The 17,543-nt window shown below is 58.0% G+C and overlaps 1 protein-coding gene across 5 annotated transcripts in view; it reads right to left on the reverse strand.

Moving 5' to 3' along the window:
- The window catches only part of JAKMIP1 (janus kinase and microtubule interacting protein 1), a 90,094-nt gene that overhangs the window by 2,315 nt on the left and 70,236 nt on the right, over positions 1-17,543 (reverse strand). For 3 of the 5 annotated variants that reach the window (XM_042936932.1, XM_042936935.1, XM_042936937.1), the window contains 5 exons: positions 8,078-8,206; positions 6,704-6,832; positions 5,358-5,441; positions 2,210-2,272; positions 131-541 (listed from right to left, as the gene is read on the reverse strand). In XM_042936932.1, coding sequence (XP_042792866.1) covers positions 368-541; positions 2,210-2,272; positions 5,358-5,441; positions 6,704-6,832; positions 8,078-8,206 — 579 coding nt within the window. In that variant the 3' untranslated portion in view covers positions 131-367. Of the gene's footprint in view, positions 1-130; positions 542-1,469; positions 1,516-2,209; positions 2,273-5,357; positions 5,442-6,703; positions 6,833-8,077; positions 8,207-17,543 lie in introns of those variants that run through there. The other 2 variants (XM_042936934.1, XM_042936933.1) reach the window with 2 other exon arrangements.

The raw sequence follows: 17,543 nt of genomic DNA on the forward strand, positions 1-17,543 counted from the left end.
TCACTTAAAAAAGGTGTGTTATTAATTGCAACAGCGCTTCTGTCCGACTTTGCAGAACGCATACCAGGTGACTATGCATGCAGGAAAGAAGTAGTTATGGAAATGAAACACAAATAAAAAAGGCAAACTATTGCAAAAACAAATTATTTTATTAAGTGCAAAAAACAAGCCGTAGGCAATAAATAGATTAGCTCTGGTACATGTCCAAAGACCTCGGTGAGCATTCTCTCCAGAACATATTAAGGCAGTGAAATTATTCTGAACATACAGATTTAAAAAAAAAGAAAAGAAAAGAAAAGAAAGGAAAAGAAAAGAAAAGAGAACTCTACCACGTCCCTTTACACATGCTGGAGGGCATCGGGGAGCTTTACATGAATTTCAGTTTGGGCTCAAAGAGAAGGTCTGCTCCGTTTGAGAGCGCGCAACAGATAGAGTCTCTTACTTCGAGCTCCAGCACTCGGAACTCTAGCAGCTCATTTTGGTCCTTGGCGTCCTGCATTTCGTTCTTCAGCTGACTCTCTTCCATTTCCAGTCTGTAAATCTAGAGCAGACGCACCCGTGGGTTAGCGGGCGGGAGGACCGCCGTCTCCGTGGGGGCCGCGGGAGACGCACCCTGCTCAGTGCGGGCGGGGTGCGGGGGTGGGGGCGCCGGCACCGTCCCTGCCAACCCCCCCCCCCGGGGGGCCTGGCCCGGAAGAGGGGCTCCTCATAGGCTTGCCGAATAAATGAGCGATGGGGGAAACTGAGGCACGGCGCCACTAAGTCCCTTCCTGAGGTCAAGTGTGAGGGAGGCAGGAATGCACCATGGGCGCTTCTGATCCCAAAGCCTCAGTGTGGTCTTTTCGCGGGCGGTCTGGCCCCCCAGGATGAGCCCCCCCCCCCCCCCTGGACAGACAGCACCAAGCTGCGGCAGGAAGGCACAGGCCGCCACTGTGACCCTGCCAGAGGGCTGAGGAGAAGGCCTAGTGGAATCAGTTCTCCTGAAGGCACAAGTCCGGCTGGGGAGGTGGGCCGCCTGGTCCAACACCTGCCAGGAGACACTGGAAAAGCACCCTAATGGCTCCGTGCCTCAGTTTCTGTCGCAGGGGCATGAAGTCCTGCAGCCAGGACTGACTGAGATAAGGCACACCTCCTTACAGAGGGCCTCCCCTCCTCCTGCCCGGAGAACCAGAGGGAGGGTCTCCACTGACGGGGTCCTGCACCCCCAGGGCACTCTTGGAAACAGTGTGTTTTCTCCATGGCTCCCTGAATTTAGTGAGCAGGACACGAAATCTCTCCCAACGCACAGGCCCGACCTGCAGGGCGGCGACGCGCCCTGTCCCCGAGCTCCAAACGCTATGGAGAAACATAGGGCAGTGAGCGGCCACAGCCGTCAGTGGCAGAGCTGGGACTGGGGGTGGGGGCGGAGGGGGGCAAGCCCAGGCTCAACGCTGCAGGTGTTCTAGGATGCTCTAAGGCTGAGGCCTCACCCAGGTCTGGGGCGGCTGGCATGCAAGGTCCAGGAAAAGCAAACCTCTGTGGACAGAAAGTACACCGGTGGTTGCCAAGGGGTGGTGGGGGGGAGTGGTGGTGACCCTGGTGACTACAAATGGGCACAAGGGACCCTTGTGGGCTGCGGAAAAGGTCCTAAAGCTGCATTGTGACAGTGGCTGCACAAAGAAAACAAAACAGAACACTCTGAATTGCACACAAACGAGAGAAACATAAAGCTGAGGTCTCATCCCAAAGCATTAAACCTACTCCCTTGCTGTCTCAAGAGGCGTCTGGAAAGTTCCATGACCGCAAGAAGGAAGACAGGCTCAGCTTTGCCAGCACCGAGGCCTCCGGTCCATGAACTGGACTGTGACGGCCTGAGAGCCTGCTGGGCGGCCAGCGCCTTCGGTCTCCCCCGCCACGTGGGAGGGAGGGGACCTGCTGGGGGTTCCAGAGCAATGGGAGAGGTGGCCTGGAAAGCCCTGTGGAGGCAGGGCAGGCGGCCCTCACTGTGTCTGCAGGGCACACGCCCTGTCCCAGAGGACAGAACCGGGGCCGAGGCCTGGGAAGCCCCACAAATTGGGCTCGGACTCAACGTGAGGAAGAGGTCTGTGCTCTGAGAGCCAGTCAGGACCCGGACCCACCATGGGGGCACCGGGGCAGAGTCTCAGTCGGGCTGAGCCTCTGAGGTCCCTGATTCTCTGAGGGGGCGGCGAGGGCACTGATGCTCACGTACCTTTTCCAGCAAGTCCTGGTTTGTCCTGATGAGAAGCTGCTTCTCTTCAACCCATTTGGAATCCTAAGAAAAAGCACTAAATATGTTCACGCTCATTGAAGCAAACAGGTGCTCACACAGCAAAGACTGAGTCAGCGAAAAAAAGTCACCTAATATAAGGCTATGAAAAGGTCATGGGGCACCTGGGGGGCTCAGTAGGCTAAGCGCCCGACTCTTGATTTCGGCTCAGGTCACGATCTCATGGTTTGTGAGTTCGAGCCCCACGTCGGGCTCTGTGCTGACAGTGCAGAGCCTGCTTGGGATTCTCTCTCTCTCCCTCTCTCTCTGCCCCTCCTTACTTGTGCATGTGCTCTCTTTCTCTCTCTCAAAATAAATAAGCATTAAAAAAAAAGGGACTATGAAAAGATCAGAGAAGGGACAGCAGCTAGAAAGACTTCATCATCCCTCTAAACCTCTACACCCAGAAAAGCGAGCCGGCGGGATCGCAGGGTGTCCCTTCCCTACCGCTCACGCTCCCTGAAAGCAGAGGGGGCCCACGCTGAGTGTCATTGCCAGGAAACCAGCTGCAGAGCGACCAAATCGGCACTGCCCACCCGCTCAGGCCTGCTCACTGCACCCGGGGTCTCCCCCACACCCGCGGACACGCTCTCGGGTGCGTCCTGGTCCCTCTGCCCGTGAGGCTCTAACTACGTGTCTCGGCCCGGGCAGGTTCCTGTCCAGGTAAGTCCCATGAGCACACGGCACTAGGTCTGTCTTTCCACCGTGGCGTCCCCAGCCTGTGCTCCATAAACACGGCAGGATGGATAAGGGAACAAACGGAAGAACGTTCCTCTTCCCTTCTCTCAGCTCCGGCGGCCTCGGCTTCCCTCCACCTCTCACGTATCACCCTGCACTGTCGCTGGGTCGACACATGGAGGCCCCATGAGGCCGTGAGTCCCTGTGAGGACAGAGCCCGTTCTACTCATCCTTGTACCTGGAGCATACCGTCTGCAACTGTCCCTCCCACCTCCACGGCCCTTTGCGGTATCACTCTGCAGCTCCTCCCAATGACCGACGGCATCGACTTCTCCAGCCCTGAAGCCAGGCGTGGCTGGGGCGACTTCGGCTACCGGGATAGTCGCAAATGGGATTCAAGCAGAGGCTTGGAATGCACCTGTGCATTGAGGCCTGCCCTTTCCTCCGGTCCCCAGGCCACCAGGCAAAGACGCCAGGTTGGAGAGAGTAAGAGAGATGGCGATGAGAGACCGTGAGCCAACACGGCAGCCAAAGCTGGCACCAGTGCCCAGACGGGACAGAGGGGCCATTGCAGGCCACCCGGGCCCAGGTGACCCAGAGAGCAGCCTGTAGCATGAGCCCCGGTAAGACCAGCAGAGGAACTACACGGCTGAGCCCAATCCAAACCGCTGACCCACGGAATTATGAGCAAATCAATTTTTTTTTCTTGTTTTAAACCGTTAAGTTTTGGGGTGGTTTGTTACGCAGTGATAGCTAATCGATACATTATCCCTGCAGGCCGAGCACAGAGCCTGGCGTGGGGCAAGCGCTCTGGTGAGCGCTCACTGAACAAATGGACATTTGCTTTGTCCCAGCGTGGCCCTTTCATTTATATGGTGCTGAGAGCAGCCCATCCACGGCTGAGAGCACCCATCCACAGGTGGGGCGTAACTTAGTCGAAGACGGTGGTCAGGAGCTATGTGAGCTCAGCCTGGAAGAGGGGCCCAGGACAGTAGCAGGTGGATGGGAGTCTGAAAACAGCCTTCTCTCCCACCTGGACTGTTCCCCAGGCTGCTTCCTCTTACCACTTCTGCTTCCCCAGTATGTGAAGGATTAATATCACCCCCATTTTAAAGATGAGTAAACTGAGGCACAAAGAGACAATGTCGGTCACGTGGGTTGTGCTACATGCCTGCCAAGTCGGTCCCGGAGTATGGGCTCTTCACCGCTGTCCTGCCTCCGTGGAATGTTCTGGACCACGGTTATGGAAGCAGTGCCCAAGGGCTGGCCGATCAGCGCCGGCCACAATGCTGCTGCCGTGGGCGGCTTCACGAGTACCCCCAGCCCTGGTTACTGGCCGTCTGCCTGAATTCGAATCTCAGCCACCACCCGAGCCCTAGAGCCACTAACTGCTCAGAGTTAGTTCTAAGCCATCTGTTCAGAACCTCATACACGCCCTTCCCTAAACACCCACCGCCAGTCCCCGTGTCCCAGCCCAGGACCTCGGGGAGCCCTTGCCAGACCTCCCCACCCCCTACCCGCACGGCACCCCCACCGTCAGGTGTAGCCACATGACTGTTTTGGTGAAACGTGTCCAGGCAGCAAACTGCCTTCTCCTGCCCTCTGAGGGGGAAGGCGAGCTGTCGACGGGGCCGTTATATCCAGGCTGGTGCCCCAGCGCTGGATCCCTGAGTAACCACATGGAGTGGACGACCCCCAGGCCTGCGGGAGGGACAGGAAGGGTGCTGAGTAGGAAACAAACCTCACCGCGGTAAAGCCACTGCGAAGTTCTGGTTTATTTCTTACCGCGGAGAGCGCGGCCGACCTGCGCTGACCCCTGGGTGATGTCGCCTTTGAACGTAACCCTCTGAGAGGCTGGACCTCCGCCCAGACCACCCTCCACGGTCTCCCCCAACTCAGGGGACGGGTCTGGGGCTGGGCTTTGCCTCTTTACTGTTCCCTGCTGTCAACCGGGCCTTGTCACGTTCAGAGAAGGTGCATGTGGAGGCGACTCGGCTCCGAGAAACTCAGGGACCTGGAGGGCACGTGACGGGGCCACAGCCGGGAAGCCGGGATCCCCTTCACTTTCACAACTGGGTCTGGAGAACCAGTGGCAGCTTTTCGTTCAGAGTCAAGTCAAAACGGGTTGTGGTCACCACCTTGCTTTGTGAAGTGTCTCCCACTTCTGAGCATTTGGCCCACAAAGAAAATGCCACGTTAGGATTTCATTTCGTGGCTTGATTTCTATAAAAACTCTGCAAACAGGCACCTCAGGAAGGATATTCTCGCTGGGCTCTGCTAGGGATTTTTTCTCTGATGTCTCTGGAGCAAACCACACAGACCGTGGAGGGGGTCCCCCGCCCCCCAGCACCAAGGCCACGGGGACACCACGAGGGGACAGAAACGCAAAGAGCCGCACGCTCGTTCTACTCACCTGTCCCTTCTCGACGAGCAACTTCTCCAAATCTTCGATTTTCGCCTGACACCTCAGCAGGTCAGCTTGGAGCTGTTCCCGAGTCTGGAGAGAAAAGGACCAAAAAGTGAGCGGGTCACCGCGAATGGGTGACAAGGGTGGAAAGGACCGCGCCACGATCCGGGCCTTGGAAGCACGTCCGTGTGGGGGAGCACGGGCTCGCAGGCGGCACGTGGGGTCGCTCGCCTGCACGTTACACACGTTTAAGAACCGAAAGACCTTGAGGGGTCGTCGGCTCTATTCCCCTCGATTTTACAGACATTGACACGGAAGCCTAGAGAAGGGGTTCATTTCTACAAGGAGGTAAGCGAGCCGGAAGCCAGATGTCAAGGTCCCCACCCTGGCTTTCTGACCACGTTCAGTGGCTGCCTCCACCAACGCTCCCAGACACGTTTCGTGGGCCCTTTATCACCTACGGGAAGGGCTGAAAACCCAAGTGTCTCAAGGACCGGGCGGGTATGTAAGTAAGGGAAGCCGACTGAGTGTGGGGTCGCACGGGGGGTGGGGATCGGGACCAAGTGAGGCACACGTCCCCTCTCAGGCGAAATCCCCACTCAGCCGCGGCCCAAAGCCGCCACCACGTGAACAGGAAGCCCGCTGTTGCCCGGCCGAGCACGTTGTGAGCCGCTGAGAGAGGTAAGGAACCTGAATTTCTACGCAAAATCTCTTGACTTTTAAACGCTGGCAGCCACAGGAGGCAGGCCACACCGAGCCCAGCCCTGTTACCTCCTCCGACCTACAAGGTTACAGGCTGAACTCCACTGCGGCACAAGAAGCTTTCCTCCCCACCCCCCCAGCCTCATCCGCCACCCCCTACTTCACAGGGCTGTCGTGGGAACGATACGGGGACTGTGCTGGGTAAAGCACTGTGTCTGCGGGGCCCCTTGCTTTCAGAAGGAGGGGCGGGCAGCCGCCGGCCCATGTGACTCCCGAGGGTGGGGTAAGGGCCAGCGGGTGGAATTTCCTGGAAGGCAGAGCTCAGCCCAGTGCAACGGGGGGCCTGGCCCAGCCCTGGGTGGCCGGCAGGGACCAAAGCGCCTTGAGGGCTGGGAGCACGCCGGGATGTGCACAGGGGTTTCTCAGCCTGGGAGGGAGAGGAGGGTCCTTGCCGAGCCCTGGGGTCTGAACGCATTCCTGCCAACAGACGGCACGCGTGACGTGTGCCGGACCACAGCATCGTTTCTTCTGGCCGCGCCTGCGGTCACACGGTGGCCCACGGGTTTGCCCACGGTGTCCCCCATCAGCTCGCACAACCCCCTCCAAGCGTCAAAGGCGGGGCGCGGGGACCCGGCGTTCTGCGCACTCACCCGGGCCTCTCTCTCAGCGTCCAGCGTCCCCCCCACCTGCTCCTGAAGCAGGGCGTAGGCCCGCTGCAGGGCCTGGTACTCCCTGGTCAGCTGGCAGAACCGCAGGTCGGCCTCTTCTCTCGTCGTCGTCTGAACGTGCCGGAGAAGAGAGACACAACAGAGCGCGTGACGTGGTGAGGCTTCGGCCCGGAAGCACACACCCGGCCCTCCCGGCCGCTGCCCACAGTTCCTCGGGGGGAGCCGGTCACCGCCGGGATGTAACTGGGGACCCCGGGTGACAGGCTGCGGGAGGAGACGCCGTCCCCGTCGTCAGCGCCCTCCCCGGGAGCTCGCGGAAGCCCGGAATGCCTGAGTCATGTGCAAGGGAGGCAGGGGAAGAGCGCCCCTCAGCCAGCCCGGACCCCACGGGTGGACGTTTCCGTGCCCCCTCCCTCCGTGCTCCTCACGTCGGGAATCTCTCCGAAGACAACCCCCCAGGCACGCAAGTGTGCAGCGACGGGCTGGCCAGTGGCACATCTTTGTGGCTGTGAAAACTGGGAAGCACCCGTTAGGGGACACTCGTGACATTAAAGGCTCCGTGCGCGTCCACGTGAAAAGTCCCGCGTGCTCACCAGAGACGGGGGCGTGGAACACGGCGTTTGGGGCCGAAAGCTGCCCGTTACAAGCCGTTGGTGCCAAAGGAAAATCGAAAAAGGCCCGTGTCTGGTGTGACCGTGCTCTACTCGGGTTTCCCCAGAGAGCCCGGCTGGCGAGGGGCGGGCGGGCCAGGACAGAGCCGCCCTTCACGCCTCTGTGAGTCCGGCTCACTTAGTGCCGCGGTCATGAGCCTGGATGTGCGCGCTGGTCGGGCACCGTGAGGCTGGTGGCTCGGGGTGACAGGGCTTCCGGGGGTGTTCTTCCCGCCCGCCACGCTCTCCAGCACTGGGAGCGTTCTCTCCTGTGTGAGGCGTCGCCTTCGTGAGGACAAGGCAACCGTGTCCTGCCCGCCAGGTGGGGTCCCTGTGCGTGCATTTGTCCGCGTGTGTTTGTGCCTCTGTGAGCATCGTGAGCCTGTGCATACATGTGTGTGCCTGTGTGCCCGCGTGTGCAGGGGGGACAGGGACAGACCACCATGCAGCAATTTTAATTGAAAAGGTAACAGCGAGGCCACCACTGGGGTGGTGAGATGGGTGGGGGGGAGGGACCGCTACATGCTGCCGGTGCCCCCCTTGCCTTCATGGAGGCCGGGCCCAGCAGGGGCCTCCTGCCCTCGAGGCTGCAGGCTGAGACGTCACAGGTCCTCGGGGCCGAGATCTCTACACCGGGGAGCGACAGGGGCGGTTGTCAGAGGCCGGAGGCGTGTGCCCACAGCACCTCAGGTGCGGGGGTGCTTACATCATCCAAGTCTTCCTCGGGCGTGGCTGGGGCCCTGTCCGTCCTGTCCGTGTTGCAGGAGGTTTCTGACAAGGTTTCCGAGTCCACAGACTCCTCATCAAATCCAAAAAATGTCTCCACAACATGCTTCTGGAAAACGCAACGTGCGTGACATCAGGAACGGACTCAGCATTGCCGAGTCCCCCCCCCCCCCCCGGCGGCCCAACCCGCCCTGTCACCCCAGGCACGGGGGCGACTACGCACACCGGGGCCCCAAGGGCGTCCCAAGAGGCGGTTGGCGGGGTCTGTGCTTGAACGGGCGGAAAGGAGGCAGCCGAAGGAAGTGGAGGGTGGGGACAGCAGAGCACGCTGGCCTGACCCCGGCACTCCTTCTGCGGGTCCCTCGGCCCCCTTGAGCGCCCACTTCCTTCTCCATCAGACGGACAGGGAGCCCCCGCCTCACCCGAGAGCGCAGAGTGAGGTCACGCATCCGCTGTGCCCGGCACGCCGACCCTCGATGGGCCCGTGTGGGTCCTACTAAGGAGGGGCAGGGGGCCACGTGAGACGTCTCGTTCTACGTGCCAGACACGGGGAAAGTTGAAGGGGGCAGAAGGCCCACAGATGGACCCCGGGCTCCAACCGGCTGGGTGAGTGTGTGGCCCGGGTCCTCACCGGACCTCACTGAGGGGCAAATTTTGTTTAACTTTTGAGTATAGAAACCTTGAGGCACTGAAACGATGAGAAGGAACAGTGCAACGGACCCCTCACGCGTCCATCGCTCAGAGTCGGAGGAAATTTTACCGCTCTGTGCGCCAGCCTCCTGGCTACCCCACCCAGTACTTTGCCCACCCCAAATACCGTGATATATGGGGCTTCGCACACATGTCCGCATTCAATCGGCAAACCCCCGACTGAGCACCTTCTAGGGGCACATACTGGGCGGGGCCTGGGGAACACCACCTGATGAACACCAGCCGTGCTCCCCACCACAAGGAGCTTCGCTTAGTCTCCTGGGGGGGGCGGGTCTGCAGACATCAACCCACAGTCACCAGATCGACCTCCCTTGTGTTAGGAACAATGTTTTGTTCGTTTCTTTGTTTCTTACAACCGATGAGTACTTTTCATGGCCATGAAGAAAGAACCATAATTAAATCCACAGCCGAGCCCCAGGCTCCCACTGGTTCACCCAGAACCTGGCTTTTCCCAGAGCCGCCTCCCCATCCCTCACCCCACAGAGGGATCGGGGCACACCCCACATGCTGAGGACCCGTCCTAACCTGCTTGCTTAAGCGGGCATATGTCTGCAATCTCGTGCACCCAGATGTAAGAAAAATGTGGCCGGTACCACAACTAATAACATAATTAAGGGGTGCCTGGGTGGCTCAGTCAGTTAAGCGTCCGACTTCGGCTCAGCTCATGATCTCACAGTTCGTGGGTTCGAGCCCTGCGTCAGGCTCTGGGCTGACAGCCAGCTTCTGAATCTGTGTCTCCTTTTCTCTCTGCCCCTCCCCCCCTCACGCTCGCTCGTGCACTCTTTCTCTCAAATATAAATAAACATTAAAAAATGTTTAAGAAAAAATAAAATAAAATAAAATAAAATAAAATAAAATAAAATAAAATAAAATAAAATAAAATAAAATAAAACAGAAAGAAAGAATTCTGAATCAGGAAGGGCGAGGGAGACAGAGTGGACTGCTCTGTCATCTTCTGCAGCTAGAGTTTCTCGAGAGGTTTTGCTAGAGGCACCCAGGAGGACAGTGAGGGCAGAGATCTGGGCTTTTTTATTCCCCACTGTGGCCCAGAGTCTGGCACACTGAGTCAACACCGGTTTTTCAATGCGTATTCGTGAACATGTCTTTGTTAACGAACTCAGAGCTACACCAACTTGTTTGCCCCTGGTTTCGGGCTCGCGTGCAACAGCCCTTGCCCTCACTCACGCAGCCAGCACCGCTGGACCCCCGCCCAGTTACCCACCCCGGGTGAGTTCAGCAGGTAGGACTTTGGGGACCTATTAGGTTCTGTCGGCTTTCCATGATTCCTTCTCTCCAAGTAGAGGTTGCAGACAATCATATACCCCAGTCTCCTCTCCAGATGAGAAACCTCACTTGAATGCAGGCATCGAAAACTCTCCAGACGATTTCCAGGGGGCAGCGGCCATGACATCCTGACGGCGACAACGGCACCTTCAGGAGCGACAGGTCTGCGGCACTCAGAGGTCCTCTGCACGCACGCAGCTCACCGCCCCGGGCTCCAGGCTCCTCGTTTTTCCGGGCAGCCATTCACCCGACCCTATTTCTTGTAAACACGGCTAATTGCGAGGCCTCTGGGGACAGTTCTGTGTCTGCTGCCGTGTGGACTGGCAGCGAGCAGTGACGCACGCTGACCGAGTCGCCGGGAACCATCCTGCCACAGTCTCTCCAAAGCCTCGGGACACGACACCCACGGTCAGCCTCGCGGACCGTTGTGACGCCTCTGTTCATTCCCCGGGCTGATCTGCCTCCTGAAACCTTGCAGGACGGCTAGCTGGGCACTCCGCTACCGAGTCCTGACACGGGGCGTTCGCTCCGGATGCTGCAGACGTGCGTTTAAAGTGCTGCTTTTGTCATCAGCCGAACCCCAGACCCGAATGGAGCCCCTCAGTCCAGGGTGGCCCCGGAGACCAAGACCCCAGGGAAGCATGCGGCGGTGAGGGAGGCAGGATGAGGCTCTGTAGGGAGCAGGGCTGGGGAGGCCAAACACTCACATTCTGACCCTCTCACAACAGGAGGCGAATCTGCAGATGCGAGACCCCCTCTCCCCAACCTTGCGGAACATACAGGCTGGACGAGTTTGTTTCCTGGAAGGATTAGGTTCTTAAAAGCTCTTGGATTATGCAGGAAGTCTAGAAGTACTGCATATATTCATGCCTTTGTTAATAAATGCAAGAGAGAAACAGACCTTGGAATGCTTAAAGAGAAGATCTGGGGGCTGGTTTCTTTAAGGACAATGCAACCAGTGCCTTATGCTGCATTTTCAAAATATGTGTAAAATAATAGTGCCTGCCTCCGAGGAATGACAGAATCATCTAGAAAACATGGTTTCCTCTTTCTTAAAGAGCCAAGCACTGGGGAAATCGTTGAGTTTTCAGAGCGTCCACCTTGCTCAGATCCCCCGGGGCATTTATTTCCCGGGAACAGATAGTTTGGGAGCATAAACCCCCGTCTCTGCTCAGGGTGGCACATCTTCCCTACGGAAGGAGCTCGCTCGTCCAAGACTCCCATTTTCTCTACCCCCCAGAGTCTTGCCTTGCTGACTCCTCTTTACAAATTAATCCAGGGGCGCCTGAGTGGCTAAGCGTCTGACTTCAGCTCAGGTCATGATCTCAGGGTTCGTGAGTTCAAGCCCCACGTCGGGCTCTGTGCTGACAGCTCAGAAGCTGGAGCCTGCTTCAGGTTCTGTGTCTCCCTCTCTCTCTGCCCCTCCCTGCTTGTGTGCTCTCTTTCTCTTTCTCCCTCTCTCTCAGAAATAAATAAACATTAAAAAAATAAAAATAAAATACAAACTAATCCAAATGTTTTAAATGCAGCTTGGGCCCAAGTGAAAAATAAATGTGTCTGGTCCATTTGCACCTTGCACACACAGAGGTGGTCGTTCTCAGCACATCAAAAGGCACCGGGGGAGGGGGGTGGGGTGTAGTGTCTCTGAAATAAACATCCCTCCGCTGGCTCCGGCCTCTGAGCCCCGTCTCCTGTCCCCCTGCATCACTCGGGACCACCAACCGCCAGCTCGGAAGGGGCCTCCCAGCCTCGGCCGTGTCCTCGCTCCGAACCGCGGCCGCCCAGAGCCAGACGCTTACCTTCATGCTTGTAGGTCATCTCCTGACAACCGGAAAAGTACAGACACACCAGGGCACAGAGACAGAGGAAAAAGGAGAAGTACAGCACGAAGAGGATGTACTCCATTGCCGGGCAGGGAGGTGGAGCCCGCGTGGGCCCCGTGTGCGCCCCGTGGGCCAAAAGCAGCCTCACTGGCGTCTGCTGGCAGACCTCTCTCAAGTCCTAGTGGAAAGCGCTGCTTCTCTCCCGGAACATTCTCCTTCCCTCCACCACGCCGAGCCCACTGTGCCCGAGGCTTCCTGCACAGAGATCGGGCTTCGTGGGCAAGGCCGCCAGCCCAAGGGCAGATCCAGGGGCCAGGCTGGCACGCTAGTCACACGGCTTCTCCCTCCTCGAGCTGCCTTGTCGTCAGCGCCCTCCCACAGGCCCCGGGTGATCACGAGGCCCCCTGGGGACACCACACTAGCAACCACGATGGATGCGGAGACAGCTTTCTTCCGGACCAGAGCCAAAAACAAGGAGGCGCCTCCCGCCTCGTGCGCTTGGGCAATTTGTCTGTCCGTCCCGGCCACCCCACGTGCACCCTGGGCCCACTGAATTCACAGGATTCTCAGTGATCTGTCCCTGAGCATTTGTTTGACCGTTTATACAGACTGATGAAGCCACTAGCCACAGGGGGGCTGCAGGGGTGCAGGCCCGGTGCTCCCGCCCATGCGGGGCCCCCACGGAAGCCCGCATTTCTTGGAGAAGCTTCTCTCCGCGAAACATCCAAGGTGAAAACCCACATGTTGAAAAAATGGGCAGATGACACCATAAAAAAGTAAAACCTCTGTACTTTGAAAGATATTCAAGCGATACTAAAAGGCGAAGGGCAACCACAAAAGCAAAACATAGGCAACCAAGTGCATATACAACTTTCAATTTTAATAATGCTCGATACTCTGCTCCTTTCAAAGTAGCCACGATACGAGCTATGCCCCCCAAGCCTTTCACTCATGTTTCCAAATGAGGAGCTCCCTGGGCCTGGTTCAGGGACATGCCTGTGACCAAACTGAGCCAAGGAACATGTGCCCTGGGACTCTTGCTGGAACCACTGAGGAGAGACGCCCTCCTACCACAGAAATTGCTAGGCAGTGTAACACCAGCTTAAAGCTGTGGAAGCCAATTAGGTGACCACGTGGGGAGACCCCACCTGAGAAAGAGCCCAGCCCAGAGGAAAGCAGGGTGGAAAGGTGGAGAGACACGTTCCCGGCAATATCGTGTAGGCATCTGGATCCAGCCGTGCCTGAAACCAGCCACCTCCAGACTTAGCAGCGATATAAATCCCTTTCCCTTCTTAAATGACTTTGGGTTTTTGAGACTCCCAATGAAAATAATCTTGGCTAATGGAAGAGGGGACGATAATCCTAGAAATCATGCCGTCTGCAAACTGTTGAGTTCTGGGACAAGCCTGAAGCCAATTTCTCTCCAGGCAGCTGTGCACCTGGACCCTCAAGAAGAAACAGGGACCGCCTTTGTCTGGCAGGTGCCTTCCTGGCTCTGGGGAAACCATGAGACGTGTCCTGTCCCGCTGGCTCTCGGACCTACTAAGACCTTCACCTCGGCCAGAGCTCCTCAAGGGTGGGGACACCCCTCTGCGCCCTGTCACCTGACATTTTGCTGTGCCCAGGTTGATGGCAAGAGGGATGGAGGATGGGAGGGGCTGAGAGCCACGCTGCCTTGGCCGTCAGCCCTGGGCTCGCGGTGGACGTGAGAAACCTCAGGCCCGGGGCAGTCCAGATGGGACAGAATGCCTCATGACCACCACGTCCTCCTTGTCCCAGCACCTGACCCAGGGAGCCCGACTGAGGACCCCAGGCATAAGCCATGAGTATAGCCCTGCTCCCTGGGTTGCAGGACAGACTGTGTGGCCCCCAACGCCTGCTCTCTGTGTTGCCATCAACCGCATTCGACCACAGCACCCCGGGTCCTCCGAGCACAGGGCCTCAGAAGAAGAAGATGGGGAGACTGCGCCACGTGTCGGGGCAGAAGGAGCAGAGGGCTGAGGAAGCCCAGAGAAAGGGCCCGCCACTGTGAGGGTGACGGCTTGTCGAAAACGGGGACCGCTTAGCCGAAGGAGCAGGAGGCGGTCGGGAGCAGAGGACGTGAGGGGGCCGGCCCGAGATGGGGTCTGGAGATGAGGCCACACGGCAAACCCAAGGGACTGGAGCCAGGGTGTGCCAAGGGGGATACAGCAGGAGGTGAGGAGGGCCGGGTCCCAAAAGGCCTTGAGAGCTGCCCAAGGGGCCCCAACTTTATCCCCCGGTAAACGGGGAGCCAGCGTAGGGTTCTTAGGAAGAAGCTGGCGAGGCCAGACTTGTGCCTCAACAAGACGGTTCTGGGAGCTGTGGAGGGAGGAACGTGCTGGAAGCCAAGGGGGCAGCCAAGAAAGCAGAGGGGGTCCCAGGACAAGCGGATAAGGGCTCGAAGGAACCTTGGAGCGCTGGGAAAGCAGAAGCCTGGCAGGACGGGTCTGGGATCAGACAGCCTCTGCCTCAAGCCCCTCCCCGCTGGCTCTGGGGTCGCCTCAACACTAGGCAGGCGGCCTGGGGCTGCAGGCCAGCCCCCAGCCAGCTCTTCTCCAGAGGCCTCATTCTCAGTGTTGGGGTTTCCTGTCCCATTTGAATATGCTGCCTGGAACCACCCTGACTTCCTGTCTATTCCAAAGTCTTCAGGTGTGGCCTCGATGTCCCGCGGTCATTGCTCTGCCAGATGACGTGCCCTGGGCAGCCCCATCCTCCTCCTGCTACCCAGCAACGTGCAGGGCTGCCCCAGGTCAACACATGCGGACGGTGTGCACGGCTGGGCCGTTCAGCGGCCCGGGTGTGGCCCGGGACGCAGGCTCTGTGCCTGCACAATTGTCCCCATGCTCTACCCACGGGACCCAAATCCAAAGTCCTGTACCAGCGGGCCCCACAAACCCAGCGGGCAGCATGGGAACAGCGTCTGGGGCCCCTCATGCTTCTGATGTGAGGCTCTGCCAGGCCGTGGAGGAGGGGACAGGTGACAGGGTCGCTGCCCGGCCTGGAGGGAACAAGCCCTCATCCCCTACAGGGAATGATACACGCAGCAAAAGCCTTCAGCCGCAGGCCAGCCAACAGTGGGGAGCCGGGCCGTCAAGTGGCCTGAAATGACTAACGTTCACTTAGTGCAAGTTACGGAGCCCCCGCGGCGAGGGGGGACTGTGCCGGGGACTGCAGGCAGCCCCATGAACGAGGCACATGCGGTCCAGCCGCACCTCACTCAGAGGCAGCTGGCGACAGAGCTGCGGGAAAGGACGGCCCAGGAGCAGAGTCGAGTGGAAACGACAATACGGGGGAAATTGGATTCCTCTGGGTACTTAGAAACGGAAAGCGTGGCACATGATGACAAACGTTCGGGTGCCCTAGCCACAGAAGGGCGTGCACACCGGCTCCTGTTCCAGGGCAGCGGCCGGCACCCTGTCCTTCCCGCCACGAAGGAGCAGGCTTGGCCTTGGGGGCACAAGGTCAACTTTGGATAGGCCCTAAGTGTCCGATGAGCAGCGATACAGGAGCCACTGACCACGAGTGACCCACCAGAAGCTCCTCAGGCATCAGCAGTCCCAGGGTCCGTATGGGGACCGGGGGACCATGTACTGACACTCGGGCCCTTGGAAGGGCGATTCTTCCCATGGTACTTTGATATGTCTCAGCAAGTTTCCCAGCCTCTTGCGAAGGCTGACTACTGTCTACAGGCACGGGGCGCCGGGGTGGCTCAGTCGGTTAAGCATCCGACTCTTGATTTCAGCTCAGGTCATGATCTCACCGTTGTGAGATCGAGCCCCGCATCGGGCTCTGTGCTGAGCGTGAAGCCTGCCTAGGATTCTCTCTCTCCCTCTCTGCCCCTCCCCCCCAAGTAAATAAATAAACATCTCAAAAAATAATAAAGGGCATCAAGAGCTCACCTCACTGTCACCTGAGATGGTCCCTCTTTTGAAAAAAGAGGACACAAATTAGAACGGGGGAAATCAAGGGCGGGACCTGGGAATCTGCATTCAACAGGCCCTCCAAAGGAAAGCTGTCGGTTTAAGAGGAAGGGAGAAGGATGAATCATAATTTGTGGATCCCTGACTACATGCCAGGCACAGAGCCAGACGCTCTGTATAATCTTCTGGATGTGATGATCGTGGTAAGAACCAGGAAACAGGCCCTCCCAGGTCAATGCCACAGAGCCAGGAGCTGGACCGGACCTTCACACGGCTACAGGCTACGGGGTCTCAGCTTCAGCCGAGACCCCAGCCCCACGGTAACCGAGGTGTGTGCGCAAACCATGCCGATTTTAGCCACGCTCGCGTGCTCAGCTTTCTACTGAGACAGCTCCACGTTGTTAGACAGCAAGTTTCAGAGGCAGCAAACCTACCGCCCACAGGGGCTCCGTGTAGGGTTCAACCGTGACACTGGACTTCTGCGGAGCAAGCCCACCCTCCCCAGATGGGGCCTGGGGGCCGCCGGGGGTTCTCCCGCAACTCCCCATGGGGGTGCTGAATAGCAGGGTCCCGAGGCGAAACGCCCACACCAGTTCTGTCCCCAGGTGTACGGTGAGACAGTCAGCAGCCTTTGGGGCGTAAGGGTCCCCCCCACCCGGGATGAGGGCTGGATCTCACCACTGCTCTGCCATCACCATTATCTGCAGCAAACTGGGGTGTGGATGTGGGACCGGAGAACAAACCCCCTTCTGGGGGAAACAGAGAGTCCAGGGAAGCTTGAACTAGCCAGAGAGCAGAGACGGGCTGTCAGACTTCCAGAAAATTCTGGCACAAAAATCGGTGCCCAACAAAGGCCCGGGCAAAGTGGTAAAATACACAGATACATAACGGACAGAGCACGATGGAGGCATTTAAGGGGAAAAGGAAACTACTGAATCCCAGCAGCCTGCGGGAGGGAAGAAAGGGACACTGCCCAGGCCCGAGAGATAGCCCTAGGGGGTTACAAACCTGTGCAGGTCCCCGCCTGCCCTGGACAACTCCAGGAGTAAGTAGGAGCATGTGGGGGAAACTGTTCTATCTTGAATCTTGAGACAAAGATAAGAGGTTCGTGGATCATAGAAACAGTTAAGCTGAGCAGACTGCGCACAGCTCAGGAAAATGCCCATGGAGACTCCCAAACCCCGCCTTCTGGTGGCAGCGAACTATTTCACTTAGGGACCGAACATCCCATCCTTTGACATGATCCGGTGTCGTGCAAACACACTTCGCCAGTACAAGCAATTTGCTTATGCACTCAACAACTGTTTAGGGGCACGTACTCTGTGCCGAGACGGTGAAGTGGGTGCAGTGAGCAGGACACAGCTCCTGCCTCCTCACCTGCTGTGCACACAAGCCTAGCTCAGTTCTAGGCCCTTGTAAAGTTCTCTTCCCATAAAGGAAATCGGGAAAAGGACAATGGAATCTTCTTTACTCCACAAACTCTGATACAGGTTTGAAAAATAAAGTCACAGCTCAACAGAGGGACTCCCGAAAACCCTACTTAGAAGCTTTTCTAAAAAAATTTTTTTAATGTTTATTTTTGAAAGAGAGAGAGAGAGAGAGAGAGAGACAGAGCACGAGCAGGGGAGGGGCAGAGAGAGAGAGGGAGACACAGAATCGGAAGCAGGTTCCAGGCTCTGAGCTGTCA

This window comes from Panthera leo, chromosome B1 (assembly GCF_018350215.1).
Source record: "Panthera leo isolate Ple1 chromosome B1, P.leo_Ple1_pat1.1, whole genome shotgun sequence".
Classification (NCBI taxonomy): Eukaryota; Metazoa; Chordata; class Mammalia; order Carnivora; family Felidae; genus Panthera; species Panthera leo.